This window comes from Ailuropoda melanoleuca, chromosome 15 (assembly GCF_002007445.2).
Source record: "Ailuropoda melanoleuca isolate Jingjing chromosome 15, ASM200744v2, whole genome shotgun sequence".
Classification (NCBI taxonomy): Eukaryota; Metazoa; Chordata; class Mammalia; order Carnivora; family Ursidae; genus Ailuropoda; species Ailuropoda melanoleuca.
In genome coordinates this window covers 65,759,150-65,786,006 of record NC_048232.1, presented here as the reverse complement: position 1 = coordinate 65,786,006, position 26,857 = coordinate 65,759,150, and the positions used below count along the sequence as shown (strand labels likewise).

General features: G+C 39.1%; 1 protein-coding gene across 1 annotated transcript; it reads left to right on the top strand.

Annotated features, from left to right (window-relative positions):
- Positions 1-526: 526 nt before the first annotated feature.
- Positions 527-26,857, top strand: USP44 (ubiquitin specific peptidase 44). The gene is made up of 6 exons (XM_011224999.3): positions 527-576; positions 14,148-15,642; positions 18,952-19,147; positions 21,299-21,407; positions 25,106-25,311; positions 26,453-26,857. Exons 2-6 carry the CDS (start codon positions 14,218-14,220, stop codon positions 26,650-26,652), a joined length of 2,136 nt encoding a protein of 711 aa, XP_011223301.1. The 5' UTR covers positions 527-576; positions 14,148-14,217; the 3' UTR covers positions 26,653-26,857.

Genomic DNA, 26,857 nt, shown 5'->3' with positions numbered 1-26,857 from the left:
AGGAAGCCGAATTCAAGGAGATGCCTTTGAGCTCACACCTAGGTTGCTCCTCGGAAAGAAAACGTTTTCTCGAAGAATTTCTACACCAGTTAATTTGCGCTGATTTTGAAGATAATGGAATTGGCGAGCGTCTCTGCCAAACAATTTGACGCTGTGTGAGTCGCAGAAGTGCAGTGGCGGAGTACCGACGCCCGTGGAATATTTTACATCTCACAGAGTCGTGCTAAACTGGCTATACCCTCCGAGGCCCCGACGGTGAGGACAGGTGCGAAGCCTGCTTTGGGAGGAAGCTGCTACTGTCTACGCAGACTCACATGCAGGCCAGGGAGAGCCCATCCCCTGACGCCGACGGGAAGCCCAGGCGCCGCTTGCCCCTCAGGCGGGCTCCAGCAGCCTGGAGACAGTCGCCGAGCGAAGCTGCACCCCCAGCACTCCCACGGCGCAGGGGGCGGGCTGGCGCGGCGTCACCACTGACGTATACGCTCAACGGGACCACCGCCGCCGCCGCTGCCCTTACCGAACCCGGGGGCGGGGGTCCGGGGGTGAGCGCAAAGATGGCCGCTCCGGCTCGGGCTGGTGAGTGTGCGTGACGGGCGCGCGGCTGAAGCGGTTGGCCGAAGCGGGTCTCTGCGCGAACGGAGGTCCAACTGGAGCCCCCAGGGCCGGGAGGCACCTGGCGGCGTTTTCCCGACGCGCAGGACGCAGGGTGGTCCCTGAGGGAGGGAGAGGGAGGCTGCGGACGGACTGAGGGGAGCGAGCCCAGGGGCGCGCGGAGGAGGCGGTGGCAGCGGCGGCGGGTCCAGCGAATTTAGAATTGGCGCCTCTGGGAAGTTTCGGTGGGTTGTGAGATGCCCTGGCCGGCGTCCTGGTGGCCGGCCACCACATGAGTGCCCAGAGATGCTGCGAGGAGCCCCGTCCCTGTGGCCAGGGTCATCACATAGCCGCTCCGCGCTGGGCTGGAGGGGGACGAGTTGGGAAAAGGGGCGAAATAGCAAGACTTTTCGGGGATGCAGAGGGCGAGATGTGCCCTCCGGCGTTCGGGAGCGTTGAGGAGATGTGATCGCGAATCTGATGCGCGCTGAGGCGCTCTGCAGAACTGGTACTGTCGAGATAAAACCTCATCCTACCCCTGCTCCGATTGCTGCCAAGTGATGTTCCAAGCCCCCTGGGAGGCTTTGGAAGGGCAGTTTCTAGTCCTCCGTTTGCGAGGAATGGCTTGCCATCCCTCCTTCGATCCGGTCCCAACGTTGCAACCACCTGCTGCCACTTAGAGACACTTAGGATTTTTGAATACCAGCTTCTTAAACCATCACCGCTGGCCTTCGGGGAAAGAATGCTAATAGGCTAAACTCATTCTGAGGCAAAAGAAATGTGTCAGCATTAGAAGAAAAAAATGCTCAAGTTTAAGAGGTGGTAGGACACCCTCCTCCTGCCCCTACCCCCAATAAAAAAGAAAGTGAAACGTGGTAATTATTTCAAGCAAGTTTGAGCTATTGTAAATTCTACTGGTAACTGGGTAATTTCTTGCAGTTTTAATTTTGGAAGTGAACAATTCAGCAAGTCTTAGGAGAGTTGCTTTGTCCTTAAGCCCTCCCGATTTCCCCCACTCTTAAATTCTAATGGTCATATCTTGCAAGTAACGGGATTGTGAAATTAGCATGGAAATAGGACCTTCAGGCCCTGCACTTGAATTCCTTATTATCTGTGAAGTAGCTGCCTGTGGGGAAAAAGTAGGGGGGTTGGTAACATTGGGCCTGGAATTCCATTTTGAGTTGTCCTTAAAACCAGTATTCAGTGTAAACAAGGAAAAAGAATTGGCCGTTCACTGTGATCAAATTCAGAAAGCCAAACTTGAGTTAAGCACATGTTTATAGAATATTTCATAATCTCAGTGAGATTCAATATTTAGTTTTCTTGAAAGAGGGGAAAACTTTGTATTCTCAGAACCTTAATCTTTTTATCCTTAATTTAGCATCTTGGGATTTGAAAGAGATTTTTATTTAATTTCCCCCACCCCTAGAATTTAAAGAGATTTTTAACGTTTTGACTTGTTTAGCTTCTCTCCTCCCTGCTCTGATTTCTCATTTTGTGTACTAGCCATTAATTTTGCAATGGATGGCAGATTTTTCAATCTAGAATTTTTCATTGTAGATTATCCGTATTGAAATTTAGAGATATTCTAATATTTTACAAAGAGTTCGATGCATACATTATAGAAAGTTGAAGTTTTTTTGGCTGTTTTGATTGAACATTTATCTTGTTTTTATTCCAAATATGAATTGTCCCAGACATTTTAGCTTAAAAACATTTAAGTGGTAAGTGAATCTGTGTTGAGTATACTATACAATGATACACTTTTTGGAATACTTAAAATGGAAAATCTGTTGAAGATTTGGGTTAAATATTTGACATGTTGTTTCTATTTAATTGCCTTTACACCCCTTTCTCACAGATTCTTCATTTTCTACTACAAAAAGAGAGGAATAAGTTATTGTATGTATCCTCTACCAAACTTTTCCTCTACGTACTTGAATCTTATTGAGTATTATAGCATTGGTGGTACATAAGAGGATTTTCTGCTCATTGGGCTGTTTGAGGGCAGAGCCTGATTGTATTTTGTTTGTATCCCTAGTACCTATCTGCTTAACATGGAGGAAAACCCCCTATAAATGTTTGTTGAATTGTGTTTTTGAATGGTACAGAGATACAGAAAAAGGCAGTATCTTGGCTTCTTGGTGGCCGAAAAAGGGTGCTTTGAAGTTTTTCTCCTTCCTGTAATGTTAGGCAGAACAAACATGGTTGCCAGATTCTATTGGAATTGTCTGGTTGAGGGAGATTAGAGAGATACTAGGGCACAGGTTTAAGAGTCTAATCAAGGTAGGAAATGTGGGCCCAGTCATTATTTGGATTCAGTAATGGGGGACAGTTTTGCGATTAGGCCCAACCTAAATAGGTGACTAAAATACAGGAGGATTTTATAATACTGGCTTTCTGGGAATGATTAAGATTACTGAAGTACATTTGTTTTTCACACCATTTTCAGATACCATAAAACTTTATTATAAAGAATTCATTTTTAGTGTTCTATATACCATAGGAAAAGCTTATTTATACTTGGTAGGCCAAGTCATGAATGTGCTAGAATGATAGTCTAGGCATTTTACACAAAGTATTTGAACTCTGTTTTCTAGACCCATACTAGAATGCTCAATCTTTTTGTGAACATTTCCCCCATTGTTATGAAGTTAGCAGTAGATTGATGTATACGTATGGTGGCGTGACATTAATAATAAATATTTCGGAATGGAATTGCCTGTGATTGAAATACTTAAAAGTAGTGATGAGTGACAAAATCAAATAACCTGGTAGCAGAACTTGCTTTCCAGGACCTTTTTCTTAGAACATCATCAACTAGATTCAATCTCTGTGCTTTGGGGGAGGCAGTGTTAGAGACATGAAGAAGGTCCAGGGTTAACGGGTATCTCTCTTGTTTAATGAGGAGTTTCAAGCGAGATCAGGGTAATTACAGATTCCAGATCTCCAGAGGAAGAAAGAATAACCAGGGCCTTTCTAGGGATAAAGAAAAGGAAATAACATCATAATTGACAAGAAGAGGTGCCAAAGCACATCATAGACATGTTAGCATACCTAAGAGGGAGAAGGGAGTTCATTGTATCCGCTCAATAATTTCTTCCTTCAGAATTTTGAAATCCTTTGTACCAGCCACTATGCTTGACCCTTGGCATTTTGCAAACACCTAAGAGCACAGGGTACTGTGGTAGTTAAATGAAATAAATGGTATTTTGGAAACTGTTCATAAGGACTAGGTAGGGTTTGCCCTAATCACTGTGGATAAAGTTATTTTTATTCTTATCCAAATACATGCAAAGATTGTGGTAGCTAGTAATTCTTAAGGCCTACTTCCTATTGAAATTTACATTTCCTCCTATCTTTTATTATGGAAAATAACAAATCTTCCTACTTTTAATAGCGTTTAGAGGATCTGTTTAGGTTATTTGGTACTGTTGAAAGAAAATTAAGTTTTGTGGGGCGCCTTGGTGGCTCAGTTGGAAACAGCCGACTCTTGATTTTGGCTCAAGTTGTGATCTCTGGGTGAAATCAGCCCTGCGTGGGGCTCCGCGCTTAGCATGGAGTCTGCTTGGGTTTCTCTCTCCCTTTCCCTCTGTCTCTTCCTCCTCAAATAAATGAATAAATAAATAAATCTTTTTTTTAAAAAAAGTTAAGTTTTGTTGTAAGAATTAACTTTGTTAAAATTCAACATATGCCAGCTCTTTAATATCCATCCTTCTAGGAGGTTCTCGATAAAGCTGATTTTAAGATTTATTTTAGAGACAGAAAGCACACACAGCGGGGAGGGACAGAGGGACAGAAGGAGAGATAGTCTTTTTTTTTTTTTAAAGATTTTATTTATTTATTCATTCAACAGAGATAGAGACAGCCAGCGAGAGAGGGAACACAAGCAGGGGGAGTGGGAGAGGAAGAAGCAGGCTCATAGCAGAAGAGCCTGATGTGGGGCTCTATCCCAGAACGCTGGGATCACGCCCTGAGCCAAAGGCAGACGCTTAACCGCTGTGCCACCCAGGTGCCCCAGAAGGAGAGATAGTCTTAAGCAGACTCCACGCTGAGCGCAAAGCCCAGGGTGGAGCTGGATCCCACCACCCAGAGATGACCTGAGCTGAAACCAAGAATCCCTCTCTCAACCCACTGTGCCACCCAGGCACCCCTAAATATTTATTCTTTATGCCCAGTGGTACATATGTTTTTTCTTTAACTGAAGTAGAGTGTATATAAGTATTTATATAAAATGTGCACACCCATTTCCTATGAAACAGTAGTAAATATCCCAGTTATGGAAAGTTTTAAAAAACTGAACTTATTCACAATGTGGTTATCTGTGTATAAAAACATTTTAACAAAAGATGTGTGGGAAGTGGCTGGTTATAAATGAAGGTAGGAAAGTACGTATTGTGCCACAATTCGAAGGCTCTTATAGGCCATTTTAAGGAGTTTAGATTGATCTTGGGGTCTTTCAAGACTTTTAAACAATTTTTAAAAATGTGTAAAACTCTGCTATGAGACACACTAGGAACTATATAATGATGATTATTTAAGTATGAGCTATGAAAAGGTGGAAGCTTCTTAATAAAGCATAATATTATTTTAGCATCTATTCAGATTTTAAAATAAAGACTGTTTTTAGGAGTGTTTATTAGCCAGATCCCTCATTCTGTGTCACTTTTTAAAATAGTAATTAGTTTGGCTATTGTGTGTTTATTTTTCTGGTAACTTCCTGTCTTTCATAAAAACATATGTTTTAAAGCAAAGAATCTGAAAATTGTGCTACTAATTGCAATGACTAGAAGATCGAGATGACTTTTATGTGACTGACCTTTAGTAACTGATCTCCTGTAGGAATTTCCAAAGCTTGTAACAATATTGTACCTTTCCATGTTTTCTTTCGTTGTAAGTGTCTTAAGATAAAATAGGTGGAAAGGGAGTGGTCAGCTGAAAAGATCATGTTGAGGGTAACAAATTTATAGTGGAATGTTAATTTGTTAAAACATTTTATTTATTTATTAGAGAGGGAGCGTGAGCAGAGAGTGGTGGGAAGGAGGGGCAGAGGGAGAGGAAGAAGCAGATTTCCGGCTGAGCAGGGAGCCACACTTGGGGCTCAGTCGGAGGTCCCTGAGATCATGACCTGAGCTGGGGCAGATGATCAACCTACTGAGCCACCCAGGTGCCCTGGAATACTAATTTTTGAAGAAAAAATTAGCTACCTTTTTAATTTTTCAGTGATTTTTGTAGCTTTTAGTAATATTTGTATTTGGAGCACAAATATTTATTTAAAGGGTCACTACATACCCTACTAAAACTTAAAATAATCTTTTTTAACTTTTTTATTTGTTTATTTTATTATTTTTTATTTTTTTAAAGATTTTATTTTGGGGTGCCTGGGTAGCTCAATCCGTTAAGCCTCCAACTCTGGATATCAGCACAGGTCTTGATCTCAGGGTTGTGAGTTCAAGCCCCATATTGGGCTTCATGCTGGGTTTGAGGCCTACTTAATGAAAAAAAAAAGGTTTTATTTGTAAGTTATCTCTACTCCCAACATGGGGCTCAAATTCAGGACACCAGGCAAGAATTGAATGCTCTAGGGTCTTCTGGGTGGCTCAGCTCAGTGGGTTAAGCCTCCTAACTCTTGATTTCAGCCCAAGTAATGATCTCTGAGTTTTGAGATTGAACCCTGTGTGTTGGGCTCCCCACTGTGTGTGGAGCCTGCTTAAGATTCTTGCTCTCTGTCTCCCGCTGCTCCTCCCTGTCACCCTCCCCCCCAAAAAAGGTGAATGCTCTATTAAGAATTGCTTGCTGGGGATGCCTGGGTGGCTCAGTTGGTTAAGCATTTGCCTTCAGCTCAGGTCATGATCCCAAGGTCCTGGGATTGAGTCCCCCATTGGGCTCCTTGCTCAGCAGGGAGCCTGCTTCTCCCTCTGCCTGTTGCTCCCCCTGCTTGTGCTCTCTCACTCTCTCTTTCTGACAAATAAATAAAATCTTAAAAAAAAAAGTTGCATGCTGTACCAACTGAGCCAGTCAGGTGCCTAAAACAATTTTTTTTTTTTAAGATTTTATTTATTTGGCAGAGAGAGAACATACACTCCCCTAGACATTACTTTAAATAAATAAATAAACAAATCTCTAACTTTTAAAGGACTTGGGTTGTACCAAATGTGAATCCTTGTGTTTGTATAATCATCCAGTTCCTACCCACCGAACTGTTGGGTAAGTTCCCTTGGCCAGGGAGGGACAATATCTCCTATTCTTAACCATTTATTCAAATGTCATAAAGAGAACTGAAGCAAGACCTGCATTTAATACAAGTTGATTGATTGTGCCAAGAATTTGGTAGCCTGAAACAGTATGGCTATAAAAGCTATAGGACTGGGGTGCCTGAGTTGTTCAGTTGGTTAAACATCTGCCTTCTGCTCAGGTCATGATCCCAGCTTCCTGGGATGGAAACCGGCATCAGGCTCCCTGCCTAGTGGGGAGTCTGCTCCTCCCTCTGCCCCTCCCCCTGCTTTTGCTGTCTCTCTCTCAAATAAATAAAATCTTTAAAAAAAAAAGAATAGGAAGTCTAGGGACATCTGGGTGGCTCAGTCAGTTAAGCGTCTGCCTTCCGCTCAGGTCATAATCCCAGGGTCCTGGGATAGAACCCTGCATTGGGATCCCTGCTCAGTGGGGAGCGTGCTTCTCCCTGTCTTCCTGCTGCTCCCCCTGCTTGTGCTCTCTCTCTGTGTCAAATAAATAAAATCTTTAAAAAAAAAAAAATGTCTATACCAAGCAAGAGGCTCAAACTCATGAGCCTGAGATGAAGAGTCACATGCTCTACCAAGTGAGCTAGCCAGCACCTCAGAAATATACTGTTTCCCTGGACTATGGGGAACAAAGGGTCTTTTTAAGGATTTTATTTATTTGAGAGAGAGAGATAGCGAGCACATATGAGCTGTGGGGAGGGGCAGAAGGAGAGGGAGAAGCAGATTCCCCTCTGAGCAGGGAGCCTGACCTGGGGCTCAATCCCAGGACTCCAGGATCATGTCCTGAGCCCAAAGCAGACATTTAACTAACTGAGCCACCCAGGTTCCCAAGGGGAACAGAGGATTTTAAGAGTTAAAGGCTCAAAGCAAATTTGAAGATTGATTTGCCAGGATAGTACTGTAGAGGAGAGAGAATCTGGATGATTGGAAACCAGTTTGGAGGTTACTGCTGTACCTCAGGAATGATATAATAAAGTCCATAATATAATGGTAACTGCAAATGAAAAGACGTGGGGAGTGATGACCTTATATACATAGGTGACAAATTGAATGTTTGAGTGGAAAAGATGGGAGGGAGGGAGGAGTAAAACAACAACAACAACAAAACCCAAAAAACCTAGCCTGGGTATTTGGACAATATTATGCTATCTTTAATAAGAGGTTACTGGAAAAGAAACTAATTCTATGAAGGCAAGATGTATAGGTCAGCTGAGTTTGCAGTGTGCCTGAGACTGGTTCAGAAAGGTTTGGTGGTCAGCTATCTAGATCTGACCATTAAAACTCTGCCAATAGGATGAGCTAGTGAAATAGATGTCAGAAAGATATTACTCCATGCTTAAAGCCTGGATTATATGTTGCGAAGGGCTATAATTTCAGTAAATGAAAATTAATTTCAGGTAGTCTTCACTGGGTGGTAAGTATAAGCAATTTTGTGTTGTTGAACTGTAACAAGTTAAATATTTTACCTGTGAGATTTGACTTTTTGTATGATGTAAATTTTTAACTAAAAATACTATATTTAATAAGATCAAATGTTGTCTCTTCTGGTCATTTTAGCTTTCAGTTCTGTAATTGCTTTAATTATATGTTAACCCTATGGAAAATAATCAGCTTTCAATAAGTCAAATATAATTATTTTCTTAAACTTTAGATATTTCCTGCAGGGAATTTTACACTTGATCTTAGCCAAAAGCCCGAGAAGTGATGGCTTCAGGGAATTTTAAAAATAAAAATGCCCAGTTATAGGCCATGAAAAGTTTAAATAGTTTGAATGGTTTTCTTTGAACCAATTAAAAATCTTGTCTTTAAGCGCTGAAGAATGACAAAGCTTTCAGAATATTTATAAATCCATCTGTCTTTAAAAATAACATACTTGGTTTTAAAAAAGCATTTCATAGATATTAATTGGAATTTTAAGTGTGGAACATTTTTTAAATGTATGAGAAAATGACAGTATAGATCATTTTAATCCTTATATATAGATTTCGTTCAAAACATCATGACTGTTTTTGTGTTGCTAATGTATATAGTCACATGTAATATTTTATCAGATTCTACACGGAGGATGCAGAGATAGTTATCTCTCTTTAAAATGAATATACTGCTAAAAATTACATAACCAACCTGCAAGCTAAACAATCAGTACATAGCTTCTCCACAGTGGATTAGCAAATGAAAAGAAGTGCTCCTAACCCGGGTGGAGGAAAATAGGAAGTGTCAAGAAAATACTCCCATCGGCCCCTTTTTTCTTTTCTTTTCTTTTCTTTTCTTTTCTTTTCTTTTCTTTTCTTTTCTTTTCTTTTCTTTTCTTTCTTCCAAGCTTTTAGATCTTTGTGTGATGAGGCCCCTTTGGGGTTACCTTAGTAAGAGTCTGTGAGCTTTGGCTCTAGGCAGCGGAGCAAACTAGAAATCTCAGGTGGCAGCAACCTTTGCTAGCTCTTGCTTACTTTCCCTGCCGTTCTCTTGGTTGTCTGCCCTCTCCTGGTTTCTTTTATAAGTAGACAGGGTAAGTAGGCCCCCTGCTCTAAAATATTAATCTCCTGATCTGTCATTCCACCATTCTTGTTTCACTTCTTTGTGGATTTTTTGTTTTTGTTTTTAAAAATTTATTTTTAAGTAATCTCCACACCCAACATGCCACTCGAACTCACAACCCTGAGATCAAGAGTCTCAAGCTCTACCAACTGAGCTAGGCAGGAAACCCTGGTTTCGCTACTTTGGATTTTTTTAAAAAGATTTTATCTTTGAGGGATCTTTTAAAATGCAAATACCCTGAGAGAGGTCAGACCTTAGTTCCCAGCTAACATCTTAATTATCAGCCAGCACCTTAGTTGGGTTTAGCACACATGCGGCTGAGAAGAATGAATCCCTGGCTAAAAGTGATACACTAGAAGGAAATTAGTATTTGTAGTAGTAGTAGTGTTGTCAGCTAATATGTACTGAGAGCCACATAATTGTCAGGGTTTATTCTAGGTGCTTTATAAATATGTTTCTCTAATTCCCTCAACAACCGTATTAGTTTTCTTACCATTGTTTTTTAAAGATAAGAAACCTGAAGTGAGTGGAGCATAAATAATTTGTCTAGGTCACATAGTAAATACAGCCAAGTGTTAAACTCAGGCTTTTGGATTCCAGAGTGTGCTTCTAGCCATTTTGTTGTGATACCTCTCCACTGCTATATTGCTTCCACCGAGGGACGGCATCTGATCAACATTTCACCCTTTTCATTGAACGGAATTATGCTGTTTCATTATAGGCCACTTCCTGTTGAAGGGCGGTGAGGACCTTCCAATCATCTAAATAGATTTTTTTAGTGATAACTGGGAACGTATTTGCAGAATATAGAGAAAGGGTATAGAGGCTATATTTAGCACATACATAGCTAAATTATACACTAGTATGTATATATTCCTACTTAAAACTTACACAAATAATACGCTCGTAATTTTTAGATATTTGAAAATATGGGTAACTATATATATGCTTTCTAGGTTTTTTTTTTTTTTTCTTTTGAGTCTTCTGAATGTTGTGCAAAGTGTTAACAAATACCACCTCTAAAATTTTAGCAGGAGGGACGCCTGGGTGGCTTAGTTGGTTAAGTGCCTGCCTTCAGCTCTGGTCATGATCTTGGGGTCCTGAGATGGAGCCCCACGTTGGGAGTCCCTGCTCAGTGGGGAGTCTGCTTCTCCCTCTCCCTCTGTCCCTCCCCCCTGCTCTTGTTCTCGCTGACTCTCTCAAACTCTTTCTCACATACATTTTAGAATGAAATTATTTCCCTTGAGTGCAAATAAACGGCATTTCCCTCTTCATCTCAAGAAGCTGAACTAATAATTATTATCTGACTTGCCAGAAATGAATGTTTAACTAAATTGTCTTTGTATTCTTTATATGATCCTTTTTTTTTTTTTAATGATCTTTTTAAAATAAAAGTAGATAGGGCATCTGGGTGGCTCAGTCGGTTAAGTGCCCTCTGCTTAGGTCATGATCTCAGGGTCCTGGGATCAAGCCCTTCCCCGTTGAGCCCCAGGTTGGCTCTCTGCTTTCTCATTCTTACTCTCAAATAAATAAAATCTTTAAGAAAATAAATAAAAGTAGATAGAAGAGAGTCCTAGATTTTTCTCTTAATCTGCATATTGAATCAGTTCTTTCAGCCAATGTTTGCTAAACACTAATCTACCTCTGCTTCCATCTTTGCTGTAACACTGCTACAACTTTAATTTCCTTATAATATCTGGAGTAATAATATCTTATAGTCACTCATCCTTTCTCTAGATCTGCCATTTCAGATCCATCTGTAATCTATGCATCTGATCATGTCATTCTTCTCTACAGAATTTGTCAGTGGCTTTTTATTGCCTGTAGGCCCTGAAAGCAGGCCTGGTGATGATTGGGATAGGGAATTTTTGAGGTCCCAGGTACTGGTGAATGGGTCCAAAAGGGGAGTTGGGGATGTGTACAGGCTCCAGGTGACCACATCCCTTTGACTCTGCTGACTCCAAAAAATGGGACCCTCTAAAATGTCAGTTCTGGGCCTTGGTGGTCTGTGTTTAAAGGCAGTGTGTTGTTGCTGTGTAAACTTTTGGTAGCAGCAAGAATCAAAGCAGGGAGACCATTTAAGGATCCTTATTGCAGTAATCCCGGTGAGACTTGATTGGGCTTGGACCAGGGTGAGAACAGGGGTGGTAATACGTAGTCAGGTTCTAGATAGATAGATATTTTTTGTAAAAGATTTTATTTATTTATTTGACAGAGAGAGAGACAGCCAGCGAGAGAGGGAACACAAGCAGGGGGAGTGGGAGAGGAAGAAGCAGGCTCCCAGCTGAGGAGCCTGATGTGGGGCTCGATCCCAGAACGCCAGGATCACGCCCTGAGCCGAAGGTGGACGCCTAACGACCGAGCCACCCAGGCACCCCAGGTTCTAGATATATTTTGAAGATAAAGCCAACCATTTTTCCTGAAGGATTGAGGTGAGGAGAGAGAAAGAGGAGGCAAGAATGAGATATTTAGCTTCAGTACCTGAAGGATTTAGGATAATGGAGCATATCAATCACTGATGTCTTAATTTTGCCATTAGCAACTATTGTTGAATATTAGCATTTCTAATAAAATACTGTATTTGAACAGATTTTGGACCTCAGGAAATTTTGGAGGAAGAGAAGTCAATTTAAAACGTGTGCTTGAAATGTGTGCACATGTGAGGGTTAAAACTGGTCAGCCTTAAGTCCATATTCAGGATACACCCTATATCTGAAAAAGTTAAGAAGTGGACAGAGAGGGGCTCTCTGATTGCTAGGAGATTGCACAAAAAAAGAGGTGGGAAAGAACCAAAAATGAGCTTCACCTTTGCAGCTTTCTTAGGGCCTCGGAGGTGGCACCTGCAAGTCCCATTGAAATTCATATTGTCTTGTTGCCTTAAAAAATTTAAAGCATCAGTCATGGTACATAAAATGTTCTGAGTGTTTTGTAACTAGGTCCCCACTTGTGACCTGAAATTTGTGTTCGATTTTTGTTAAATCAATGAAGAAAATATTTGGTTTTTTTAAAAGATTTTGTTTTTTTGAGGGAGAGAGAGTATGTGCACACATGAGCATGAGTTGGGGGGAGGGGCAGAGGGAGAAGGAGAACCAGACTCCCCTCTGAGCAAGGAGCCTGACAGGGGGCTCAATCTCAGGACCCAGGGATCATGACCTGAGCTGAAGATTTGTTTATTTTGTTTTGTTGGGGTGGGGTTTTGTTTTTGTTTTTAGAATAAGCTTATAATTTCAGATAGTGTATAGGCCCACCAGAATGTAAAAGTTCATTATATTGCCATCCAGTTCATATTCTTCCTTTTTTCTCGTTGCTTACTTATCCTTGCACATTCCTGAGAGGCTATTCAAACACAAAAGCATTCCCTTCTTCTATCTTTCTCCCTCCCTTAGGTAAACTGTCAAGTCTATAAAATTCAAAGTATATTATAGAGCCATGAATTGAAGGTCATTATTGATTTACTAGTGGAAAACTAAATTTAAAATGGTAATTAAGTGGTGTCTGGGTGGTTCAGTAGGTTAAAGCGACTGCCTTTGGTCAGGTCATGATCCTGGGGTCCAGGGATCGAGCCTTGCATCGGGCTCCCTGCTTGGCTCTCCTCCTCCTCCTCCTCCTCCTCCTCCTTCTTCTTCTTCTTCTTCTCTCTCTCTCTCTCTCTCTCTCTCTCTCGGTCAAATAAATAAATAAATAAATAAAATCTGTAAAAAAAATGGTAATTAAGTAAAATATTGTGATTTAAATAAATAAAATAGACTATTAAGACTTGTTCACTATAGCTACCATTACAGCTACCATATATTGCGTGATTACTATGTGTTAGACAAATATTTTATGTTATCTCAGTTCTTCATTGAAGTTGGTATGATTTTTTCCCGTTTTACAGAAGAGTTTTAGAGAAGGTAGAATATTTGCTCAAATCAGACGTACAAACAGTATGTAGCAGAGGTAGAATTCTTACCTCTAAGTAATGTAGATATTTGTGAGATCTATTTGAGTCTTGCCAGCCCCAATTTTTAAGAAACGGAATGTATTTTTATAAACTGCCCTCGACTGTTGGGTAAAAGGATGGATCTTATTCTAGTTTATTGAAAAGGGGTCATTACCCATTCTTTACCAGCAGATGGTGACAGAAAATTTTAAAAGTTAAAGTTTTTAAATAAAGTAAAGTGAAGCGTGTGTTCTTTCAGAGCAAGGCAGATGAGAGATGAGAGATCTCCAGAGCAAGGAGAAGGTGAGAACTGCCTATGGTATTATGACAGGCAGCCCAGAAATCAGAAGGAAAGGAAGCAAATTTATAAAATTATTCTTGAAGGGCACCTGGGTGGCTCAGTTGATTAAGCCTCTGCCTTTGGCTCTAGTTATGATCTCCAGGTCCTGGGATCAGGCCCCCTTGCTCAGTGGGGGGTCTGCTTCTCCCTCTCCCTCTGCCTCTCCCCTCCGCTTGTGCTCTCTCTCCCTGTCTCTTTTAAAAAAGATTTTGTTTATTTTTGCAAAAGAGAGAGAGAGAGCGCACGCGCACACAAACGATGTGCAGGGAGGGGCAGAGGGAGAAGCAGACTCCCTGCTGAGCGGGAGCTCTATGAGAAACTCCATCCCAGGACCCCAGGATCATGACCTGAGCTGAAAGCAAACGCTTAACAGACTGAACCACCCAGGTGCCCCCTTCTCTATCTCTCAAATGAATAATGAACAACAAATCAAATCTTAAAAAATAAAATAATTCTCGGTAAAATACCTTATTAAAAATATTGGCTTCTTTTATTAAAAAAATGGTGTTGTTCTGCTTAGTTTTCAGATGCTTCAGGTATCGTGAACAGAGACTTGTTTGGATTATGTGTTTCTCAGCTAGACTAAATAAATGTTAACAATGGATAAGTGCAAACACATTGGGCAGTTGCGGCTTGCTCAAGACCATTCCATCCTCAACCCTCAGAAGTGGCATTGTGTGGACTGCAATACAACTGAGTCGATCTGGGCTTGCCTTAGCTGTTCTCATGTTGCCTGTGGAAGATACATTGAAGAACATGCACTCAAGCACTTTCAAGAAAGCAGTCATCCTGTTGCATTGGAGGTGAATGAGATGTATGTTTTTTGTTACCTTTGTGATGATTATGTTCTTAATGATAATGCAACTGGAGACCTGAAGTTACTACGAAGTATGTTAAGTGCAATCAAAAGTCAAAATTATCAGTGCACTACTCGTAGTGGAAGGGTTTTGCGGTCTATGGGTACAAGTGATGATACGTACTACTTACATGATGGCACCCAATCTCTGCTTCAAAATGAAGATCAAATGTATACTGCTCTTTGGCACAGAAGAAGGATATTAATGAGTAAAATCTTTCGAACTTGGTTTGAGCAATCACCCACTGGAAGAAAAAGGCAAGAGGAACAATTTCAGGAAAAAATAGCAAAAAGAGAAGTAAAGAAAAGACGACAAGAATTAGAGTATCAAGTTAAAGCAGAATTGGAAACTATACATCCAAGAAAGAGTTTACGTTTGCAAGGTCTAGCTCAATCTACCACAGTAGAAATAGTTCCTGTTCAAGTTCCACTACAAACCCCAGCATCACCAGCAAAAGATAAAGTAGTATCTACCTCAGAAGATGTAAGGTTAAAAAAAGCCAGTGACTCCTCAGGTAAACGAAGGCCGATAGTAACCCCTGGTGTAACAGGATTGAGAAATTTGGGAAATACTTGCTATATGAATTCTGTTCTTCAAGTGTTGAGTCATTTACTTATTTTTCGGCAATGTTTTTTAAAACTTGATCTGAACCAATGGCTGGCTGTGACAGCTAGTGATAAGACAAGATCACCTTATAAGCATCCATCAATCACAGATACTGTATATCAAATGAATGAATGCCAAGAAACAGATACGGGCAGTGCTCCCTCCAGACATCCAAGTTTATCATTAGGACTAAGTGGTGGAGCATCAAAGAGTAGAAAGATGGAACTTATTCAGCCAAGGGAGCCAAGTTCACAATACATTTCTCTCTGTCATGAATTGCATACTTTGTTCCAAGTCATGTGGTCTGGAAAGTGGGCCTTGGTCTCACCATTTGCTATGCTACACTCCGTGTGGAGACTAATTCCAGCTTTTCGTGGTTATGCCCAACAGGATGCTCAGGAATTTCTTTGTGAACTTTTGGATAAAATACAACATGAACTAGAGACAACTGGTACTAGGTTACCAGCTCTTATCCCCACTTCTCAAAGGAAACTTATCAAACAGGTTCTGAATGTTGTGAATAATATTTTTCATGGACAACTTCTTAGTCAGGTATGGATTTTTTAAAATCTCATTTTCATCTTGGGGAATTCATAAAATGAAGCCTAAAAAATGCATTTTCTCTGTGTTCCTAGTGTGTTAGAGCTAATACTGTTTTCACGTCAAGATAGATTGCTTTTACAGAAGTCAGCTCACTCGTTTACAATGTTTCACTGATTTACATGTTTCCTTCATGAATCACTGGAAGTTCGTCATCTATGGTATCAAAGATTTTTTTGTGGGGAGAGCGAATCAAGAAACAGCTTCTTAGGTTGATTAAATTCATTTTCTGAGGGATTGTGAAGAGAGGGTCACACCCCACAGGGAACAGATTTGAAGATGCTGCTGCCCTGGGAATGGATTTTAGTAATTTCAGGAACCAAGAAGTATCCCTGGAGGACTTTCTATAAAACCAAAGGGGGCAAGGTCTGAAAGCTTTAACAAGTAGATAGGGAAATTTTAAAGTAAATAAATGTGATTTCATTGAGAATAATCCTAAATGGTTTTCCTTTATTTTAATTACAGCTATAAAAGTTTCCCTTGTTGTGAAAAGGAATCACGAAACCAGAATCTTCCATCTAATTAATAGCTCTCTGTAATGAGTGGACTTATTGGTAAACTATTACTAGACATAAGGCTCTCTACTTTTCCATAGCATAGAGCTTAAAAGTTTTTTTGTTTTAGGCAGTTGGCTGTTAGGTCATTTCTTTCCCTTTGTACACCTGCCTCTGCTCCTCAGTTCCACTCTCACAGTAATAATACGATCTTTTGTCTTTATAGCATACTTTTCTGGAATGCAGCTTAAATATATATTTTAAAATTTTTTTAAAGCTCGCGCAGTGTGGGGCTCGAGCTCACAAACCTGAAATCAAGAGTTGCTTGCTCCACCAACTAAGCCAGCCAGGCATCCCTGTAGTTCAGTATTTCAAATGTAATTCTTAGGGTTTATCTTTGACATTTGTTCCCTTATGTTTCAGAAATGTAAAGATTCTACATTGTGCCATTTAGCAAGTAAGCGTTGTTTCTTGTGTTGCATGCAATTTTATTTTTCCACCACTTTTATGCAAAAGTTTAAAATGCGCCGTTAATAGGAGTGCCTGACTGGCTCAGTTTGGTAGAGCATGCAGCTTTTGATCCTTGGGGTGGTGAGTTCAAGCCCTATGTTGGGCCTAGAGCTTACTTGACAAAAAAGTTAAAATGCATTATTATAAATAGAAGTAATATATAGTCATAGAAAACCAGTATGATACAGTAAATCTATGCAGTAAAAGAAAAATCATCCCCTTTTCCCATAACCCCACAACCCACCCATAAAACTATTAACATTTTGGTATACTTCTAGTATTTTCTTCTGTACATTAAAAATTTATTTTTATTTTAAAGTTTTGGTGTTTTTAATTTTTTTTTAAGTAAGTTCCATGTGGAGCCCAACATGGCGCTTGATCTCATTGACCTTGAGATCAAGACCTGAGCTGAGATCAGAAGTCAGACACTTTAACTGACTAGAAACCTGCGCACCTTTTTTTCTGCACATTTTTTTTTAAAGATTTTATTTATTTGTTTGAAAGAGAAAGAGAGCACCAGCAGGGGTAGTGGCAGAGAGAGAGAGGGAGAAGCAGGCTCCCCACTCAAGAGAGGGCTCCATCCCAGGACACTGGGATCATGACCTGAGCCGAAGGAAGACACTTAACCAACTGAGCCACCCAGGCGCCCCTCTTCTGCACATTTATATTTTCTCCCACTTGTGCAGTCATGATGAAGTTACCTGCTTTTTTCATTTTTTTCATTATTAATGTAAATATTTTTCATAGTCATTATTTGATTTTTTCACAGCATGTCAGTGCATTATATGTATATACCATAATTTACCCATTCCTGTGTTGTTGACTTGTAAACTATTTCCAATTTTTCTTTTATTTTAATGTCACAATACATTCTCTTCTAATGATTTTGCTAAGACAGAGTCCTAGAATTACTTTGTCAAAGGGTAGGACTTTTGATCCTTGGCTACAAATTTCTTTCCAGAAAGTTACTATTTTGTATTTTGAATAGTGCAAGGGTGCCTATGTGCTTTTTTTTTCCTTTATGGGTGACTTTTGAAATTAATAGAAATTATTATGCCAGCTTTTTGCTCTCTTCCTTTCAGACACATAATAAACTCTTAGGAAACTGGACACTGGTCATCTAAGGAGATTCAGATGGTTGGTTCCTGTAATGCCTTCTTCTTTCCAGCGAGAGAGGGAACACAAGCAAGGGGAGTGGGAGAGGAAGAAGGGGGCTCCCAGCGGAGCAGGAGCAGGGAGCCCTATGCAGGGGCTGGAGCCCAGTGCAGGGCTCAACCCCAGGACCCTGGGATCATGCCCTGAGCCGAAGGCAGATGCTTAACGACTGAGCCACCCAGGCGCCCCTCTTCTTTTTTTATTCAAGAAACTGTTCTCAGAAGGTTAAACTCTGGCCCAAATGAGTCTCCAAATAAACACCAAGAGTGTTCTTTTCTTTGTGTCAATTTGTTAAATCTAGAATCTGCATTAGACCTGGCTTCTTTATTTTGTTGCCCTGTTTTAGGAACCTAGCTTTTTATAGAAGTCTAGTAATATATCATGTGGGTATTATTAGATCTATAGAGTCTGTCTTCAGTTTTGTGCAGTGTTTGTTCGCATTAAGTCATGCTGAATGCTTCACTTGTTAAAACTTCCCCATACTCTTTGTGGTTCCTATATTTGGTGAGGATTTTAATGTAGTGACATTTGCTTTAAGTGAGAGTGTGACATTATTTACGTTAAATGTATTCTCTTTTGAAATTATCGGTTGGGCTTCAAAATCCATATATAAAAATATACAAATAGTATTTTATTTGTATCATGGTTAAGAAGTTTTAGGGATTTGGGGAGAGAAAATGAGTGAAAGATAAGGGAAAAGGGCAAAGAACAAGCCTAATAATCTAAACACATTAAATTAAATGCGTATGAATCTTTCTTTCTCTCCCCGCCCCCGCACTCCCCCCCCCCACACACAATGTATACCTGATTAAATGAGTGCACAGTTTTGTTTGTTTACCTACATTCAGATTTGACTAATGCCCTTGGAGTTTTTTGAATGCCTACTGGTTAAAGCCCACTAGTACATAATGGGCTTAATGACAGTTGTTGAAAGGAAAAATTATAATAAAAAATCCTTGAAAATAATATAAAGCAGATTATTCAGAATTCTGACGGTGCATTTTCAGAAGAAAAGCTAATTTACTGGCAGTGACCTCTGTAGTGAAGGGAGTAAATGTTTTGACAGGATTGTAATCTGAGAAACTAATATTTTTATTTGCAGGTTACATGTCTGGCATGTGACAACAAATCAAATACCATAGAACCTTTCTGGGACTTATCACTGGAATTTCCAGAAAGATACCAATGCAATGGAAAAGATATTGCTTCCCAGCCATGTCGGGTTACTGAAATGCTGGCCAAATTCACAGAAACTGAAGCTTTAGAAGGAAAAATCTACGTATGTGACCACTGTAACTGTAAGTAGAGACTGTATATTCTCATTGCTTTTCTGAGATTAGCAAAGAGAAACACAAATGAAAGGAAGGATGAAATTCCTGAAGTAGCAGTTATGGAAGTAAAGTTTGTTAGTTCATCAAAAGGAACTGGGATAGATATTTCTACTTTATAACTGGTATTTGTGAACTATGTGTTTGTTTTGCCGTATTGATGACAATAAATTTTTTTGATCCCGTAGTCAATTGTTGGAGAGGAAGGATTCATAAAGTAAGAAATTTGAACTTAATATGTGAGGCAGAATAAGGTAGTGATGGGGAATAGTAAAAGGAAAGCATGTTATTTAGTACTAAATGTTTGCTTTATGAGTCTTTTTTGCTATATATCTAAACATTGGTATATAGATAATATATGTATATAAGTGTGTGTATGCATACCTATATAATAGGAAATATATAGCTGGACTATTGCTATGGAGATTGGCTTCGTAAAAACAAAGATTTAGTCAAAAACCATCTACTGACTATCTCTTCTATATTAGTCATTGTTCTAATTGCTATGGATAGAAGTAAAACACTTTCAAGGTGCTCACATACCTAATGGAAGAAACAGATAATTAAGATCTGTTATGAGAAACTCTACTAGAGGTGAATGTAGGAACCCAACACTGGGGGATGAAACAGTTGTTTCAATGAAAGGGAAGCATCATCCTCCAGAATTTATGTATAAAACCATGACAGATCTGCTGTGTCTTTTTCTGGTGTCTTTATCTTCTCTATCAGTGTGCATGTGGTATCTCAGTGTTTATGCTGTATATTTTCAGGTATTCTAATTTCCATGTTTGAAAAAAATGATCTTAGGGTTTTAGGTACTAAGCTTCTCAGGTAATACAAAAGAAATATTGGATGTTCCAGCATTGAAGAAATATCACATCAGTTGATGTTTTTTTTAGAATGACTTATATTAACATTTTCTGAGTGCTGTCTAATATGAACTCTGTGACAAATAGCCTAAGATTTATAAGGTTTGAAAAAAATAAACCTTTATCAAATTCCAATGGTGAAGTATTTCTTTTCTTGGATATAAATGTAAATGGTCCTAGATGCTTTCATCCATCAAATCTGTGAATAGAAAGATATCATGAATGAATGCAGAATATGGTTTTATAACATGTTTGTGTGTGTCTACTGGCTCTACTAAATAAAGTCGTAAAAGAGCTGCTGTAATTTAATATATGCAGGCAGATGTTTAAAATTATAAGTCAGGGAGTTGATATCACTTATCTACCTATCCTTGGCCCATATATTCAGGGAAATGATCCAAAAGTAGGTCCAGGACATTCAGCAGCACCAGATACCTGGATCTCAGGTGCAGAGACCTGGAGGACAGGCTACCTGTGGCAAATGGAGACAGCTTCCAGGACAGCCTCATGGGGACTGGTTCCACCTCTTCCATGAGAAGCAGCTGCTGCTGTGGCTGGAGTCAGAGCTGCTGTGTAAGTTGAAGGGCAGCTCCTGGGTGTCCAGAGCAAGCTCTGGTAGATAGTGGTCCAGCCAGAAGCTTCAGGGCACAATTCATGGGTGGACCTCTAGAGAAGCAGAGGAGACAACAAAAAGAATCCTAAGTGCCACTTGTTTAAGATGTGGTACTAAAATAGCAAAAGCAAGACACTGAGGGAGGCCACAGGCTCAGAGCTGGAAGAGGACTGCTTTGTCAGGAAGTGGGGAAGGGTGTTCTGAGCTATTAAGGACCCACCCCCTGAGATTCCAATTAGACTCAGTAAATGAACTGACTATGATACTTTTTTAAATTAAGAATTTGGGAAGAGTATATTAAAGTACGTTTAGGGCAAGTTTTAACTTTTCTTATTAATTGGCATAGCCAAACCCATTTTTAAATATTATAGCACTAGATCGTTCTTATGCCTTATTTGTGGGAGTATATTAAAACAGGTACTTAATTGTTTACATGTCTGTCTGCCTGACTAGCTCTTAAAGTGTGTGTGTATGTTTGTACCTATAAGTTTTTTGAGAGCAAGGCCATGTCTTTACCTCTAGCACAGTACAATACCTGTAACAGAGATGTTTAATAATACAGGTCTAAAGTATTTCAAATTTACTCAGCGTATCCTTGTATCTTTAAATTTGATTCTCTTTTTGTCTTTGATATCACAGCAAAGCGTAGGAGGTTTTCTTCAAAATCAGTTGTACTCACAGAAGCACAAAAACAGCTTATGATTTGCCACCTACCTCAGGTTCTCAGACTACATCTCAAACGATTCAGGTTAGTAGTAGTAATATTCCAACTACACACTTCTTTGTTTGTTTTAAATATATTTTTTTTGTTTTTAAGTAATCTCTACCCAATGTGGGGCTTGAACTTACAACCGCAAGATCAAGAGTCTCATGCTCTACTGACTGAGCCAGCCAGTCGCCCCTCCAGCTACACACTTCTAAGTTAATCATTCCTTGTGCTTATAGTGCTTCAAAATTTAACACACGTGATGAATCAGATTTTAATAGTATATTCTTGGCTAGTAGATGACTTAACATCTATCTACTTCTGTGTTTTTTTAAAGACAAAAATAATTCTGTCATTATCTCTAGCCTTGACCAATAGACACCATTTTCAATCACTAAGCTGCTGGTTAGCTTCCCTTGTAGAATGTATTGCCGATGAGTAGACTGACCCTTCACATTTTGGTCTGTAATATTATTCTTGTAGGCTTCTGCTTATTAGAGTTTAATATTCACCATATTTTAGGTATAAAATTTTTAAATTTATAACTTAAGAGTATTTGACCCAATTGCCTCATTCTTGGAAAATATCGAAGGTATAGCAGTTCAATTCAGAGCAGTTAACAAAAACAAAAGAACTCTAATGTTCAGAAATATAGTCAGGCGAATTAGTTTGCAAAACTGTTGGTTAAGCAAAGCATATGGTTTCATACCTTGCAATAACCATGTTAACCTTAGAGCTTATTCTTAAGTTATTTTATGTGCTATGATTTGAAAACTATCGAAACCGTGTTTTTCATACATATTGATTTTTGGCTTATTTAAAGCTTTTTTGGCATGTACGTGTGTTTTTTAAGATTTTATTTATTTATTAGAGAGAGTGAGCTAGAGAGAGAGAGAGCACACGAGCAGGGGCAGAAGGAGAGGGAGAAACAGGCTCGATCGGAGAACCCTGGGATCATGACTTGAGCCCAAGGCAGACGCTTAACTGACTGAGCCCCCCAGGCTCTCCTTAAAGTTTTTAAAAAATAATTAAAATAATAATTTTTTTAATCCAAACTTTACAGAAAGTAAAGAAGCACAAAGTAAAAGTAAGTCTTTCCTCTCAGCCCTGCTTCCCAGAGATATTCACTGTTAATTTTAGTCAGTTATTTCAGTTACTTATGGAAGCTGTTAAAGGTAGAGTCAACAAATGTGTGAGTGCTGTTAAATGCAAGATGTTGTTCTATGTTCTTTGGGGAATATAAAGTAGGATCCTCTCCTCAAGATAATAGTCAGGCATGCACAGAAATAGTGGTGAAATAAAAATACTAAGGGGATGGCTGGCTCAGTCAGTAGAGCATGCAACTCATAATCTGAGGGTTGTGCATTCAAGCCCCATATTGGGCATGGAGACTAGTTAAAATTTTTTTAAAAATTAAAAAAAGAAAAATACTAAGTATCACAAGTTATATACAAATTGACTTATCAGAGATTTGGAAGAGGGAGTTAGCTGATGTCTAAATGTTCCCAAAGCCTCTCTAATGGCATAGGGGTCTTTATATCATTCAAGTCTCAGTTCATATGTCTGCTCTTTAGAGCAGACTTCCTTGACCATCCTATTTAAAAGTAGCACCACCCAACCCACACTATCACATTACCCTATTTTTGCTTAAATGGCAAAACCCACTATGTGCAATTAGTTTATTTACTTATTTCTCTCCCTCAAAGTGGAACAGAAGCTCAGTAATGACAGGGACCTTGTCTATTTCATTCCTGTATCCCAAGGCCCAGAACCGAGCTCTGTGCATAGTAGTTGCCCAAAAATATTTATTAAGTGAATGTATGGGGCATATAAAGAAGGAAGGAACACTTTAGCCTAAGGGAGCAACATGAACAAAGGTATGGATCAGGACCAGGGAAGGGTATACTACAAAAGGTTTAATGAAATCAGGTGAGACCTGTCATTGTGCATAAAATCAAGTGGAATAGAAACAAGAAGATTAGTTAGGAGGTTAATATTGTATTCCACAGCCAGGTAAGAAGGGCCAGGGAGCATGGAGAAGTAAGAGCATAAATGAGCTGCTGTAAAGACAGAACTGAAAGGACTTAAATTTTTGTTACTTAAATTTGTACTGACTTGGCTACTATAAACTGTTGAAGAACTTCCTGTTCTTCCTAATTGCTGCTTTAATCTGGTATTTGAAGTTCTCCTTTGAGTTAAACCTATTTGACTCCATCCCTTTTGCCCAAAACATTTTTGACCCTTCATGCCATATTTCTTTCTGATTCAGAGATTTTGTTTATGCTGCCTTTACCACATTTGTCTTTCTCCTTTTTCTGCATCTGTTCAAAAAGCACTATTATATTTGCCAATGTATAAAATATATAGGATATATAAAAGGGAGACTGGGGTAGGGGAGGGGCATATAGGAGCCTCTGAAAAAGCATAACAAATGGAACATTTCTAGTACCTTAGACACTCCCCATGTGTGCCTCCCAGTCTAATGCCCTCCCTTCTCTTTGAAGCAAACCACTTTGAACTTGGGGTATAGTGTTATCATTTTATTTCCATCAGCAGAAAAAAACTGGGTACCCAACTTAATCAATAGGAATGAGTATTGTCTATTTAGATGGCTTATAAGTATTTATTTAGCATTAAATAATGTAAGGTTTGAATTTTATGTAAACTAAATGAATCTTTTGAATGATGGGAATTATAGGAACTTGTGTTAAGCAAGTCCCATTTTTTAATATGCTTGGTCTTCCATGTTGACTAGTTACAGGTGCATTGAATATAGATAGGATCTCTTATACATTTCATGGGAGAAGTTTTGGGATATGACTCTTAGTCCAACAGATAATTTAATTTGTAAGTCTAACCTTTAGTTCCATACAATTTTACATTGTACTAATAGCATTTTCATATATTTTTGCTTCACAAAACCTGTCTATCTTGCTTTCTCCTTCTCTACTTAATATTATTTATCATAACCCCATTTTTTTTAGTACTTTAATGCTATCCTATTTTCATCTGTGTCTGCCTTTTGTCTCTGCACCACTGTAAACCAAGCTGCATTACAATCTCTTGAACAACACATTATTTTCCCCTATAGCAACAGCTCATACTATGTGTATAAAAACATTGCTTGCCATACTTTGGTCCAGTACCAGGATGCATGAAAAACAGACTGAGAAAATGACAGTATAGAGGCATTGTTTGAGTTCTGTCCCTAATGAGCGTTGTACTGACTTACAGGGAAGGGTTACAGTTCCTATTTTTTTTCTTAGAAGAGCTCTAAAGTGTTCTGAAGAATTAGAGGTGCCTTGTTTTGTCCTGCTTTTTCTGTACATCTGGTCAAGAATGGTCCAGATTATGTCTCCGAAGAACAAATTCTAGATTCTGGTATCCTCCTAATGGTGTGACAAGGCAATAAAGAATTAAAAACCCTTTGGTAACTTGAATTAATCTATTAGAAGGGGGAAACTGCTATAGGGCCATATTTCCTTTGCTGAAAGTTAATTTACTTCGTATATTATCATCTAACTACAGAAGACAAATATTTTAAAACCTGACCAGACCTATTTAATAAAACTAAATTCTTCCATTTATAGCCAATCTCAGCATTGAAAAGATTTTATATTTACATTATTTTACATATGATACTTTGTATTCTATACAGAGGCCTTTTATTAGGACTGTCTAAACCTAGTACATGGTTATATTCCCTTGACTTTTTTTGGTAATTTTACGTTTGTTCACAGGTGGTCAGGACGTAATAATCGAGAGAAAATTGGTGTTCATGTTGGCTTTGAAGAGATCTTAAACATGGAGCCTTATTGCTGCAGGGAATCCCTGAAATCCCTCAGACCAGAATGTTTTATCTATGATTTATCTGCTGTAGTAATGCACCATGGGAAAGGATTTGGCTCAGGACACTACACTGCCTACTGCTATAATTCTGAAGGAGGTATAGATGGGGAAAAGTATTTTACCTTGGGTCAGACTTGGAAGTTGGCTTTACAATTTCTAAATTGGCCACTAAATCATCTTAAGTGAAGCCACTTGACCTTTTGTTTTTTTTTCCAATAATGCTTCTGCAGTTCATAAAACAAAACAAACCAAACACAAACAAAACAAGGGTTTGTGCAGAAAATGGCATATTTTCTGCAGGATTGTAGTAGTTTTGACTTTCAAAGGCTGTAGCAATAGGATAATAAGAATGGTCACATTAATTAAAAGATTGCTATCTTACGAGCCCATTTCTAAGGGCAAGTCCTCTGTTTACTGGTTTCATTTAATTTTGTTAGGAAACAGAGCATTTAATGAACTGGAGATCACAGATATATTTGAACAAACTCTTAAGTTCAGGTTTTAATAAAACTTTTTTTTTTTTTTTTAAGATTTTTTTATTTGACAGCAAGAGAGGGAACACAAGCAGGGGGAGTGGAAGAGGGAAAAGCAGGCCTCCCGCTGAGCAGGGAGCCTGATGTGGGGCACAATCCCAGGACGCTGGGATTGCGACCTGATACAAAGGCAGACGCTTGAAGACTGAGACACCCAGGCGCCCCTAAAACTCACTTTTACTTACTGCTTCCATTGACTCTCAAGGACAGTCTTCAGAGATAGAAAAATTGATTTAGGTTTCACTTTTTCTTTCCCCTTCCTTTACTACTGAACGAAGACTGAGCCTCTCCATTCATACCATTCCCCCTCACCCAGAAAAGAGATATGGAGAGAAAGCGCACATAATCCACGAAGGCAATTAATTTAATAATAAGCTACCAAGAGTGAGGTGTACACTGCTTTACAGTATAATTAGCAGCAAAAGCACTAACTGGTAAGATTATACCTAGAATTAAAGATAATGTCACGTGAACTAATCAGATTTTTAACTTCAGATTACTTCTAGAATAAAGGTAGATGATTCCAGAATAACATATTGCCCAAGCTATATTTCTCATTAACAGAAATGAATTGGCTAATTATTTTCCCTTCAAAGAAACGTTAACTCTCACTGAAATTAATGCCTTTAAATCCATTTTAATTTATATTGGAAACTTCTAAAGTTATTTTATAAACATTAAGTATATTTCTGTGCTTCACTCTAGGGTTCTGGGTACACTGCAATGATTCCAAGCTAAGCATGTGCACTATGGATGAAGTATGCAAGGCCCAAGCTTATATCTTGTTTTATACCCAGCGAGTTACTGAGAATGGACATTCTAAACTCTTGCCTCCAGAACTCCTGTCTGGTAGCCAACATCCCAATGAAGAAGCTGATACCTCTTCTAATGAAATCCTTAGCTGATCCAAAGACAGTGGGGCTTTCTTCTCGCGATTTTATATATACTTTTTTAAAGGGCTTACAATTTTGAGCTTCATTGTTTAATTTTTTACTTAGGAATCAGTGCACTGTTTATACATTTTGTATCTACAATAAAACTCCTTTTACAGAGCCAAGATTAGCATAAATACATATATCAATGACAGCAGGTAACAACTTTTTTCAAGTA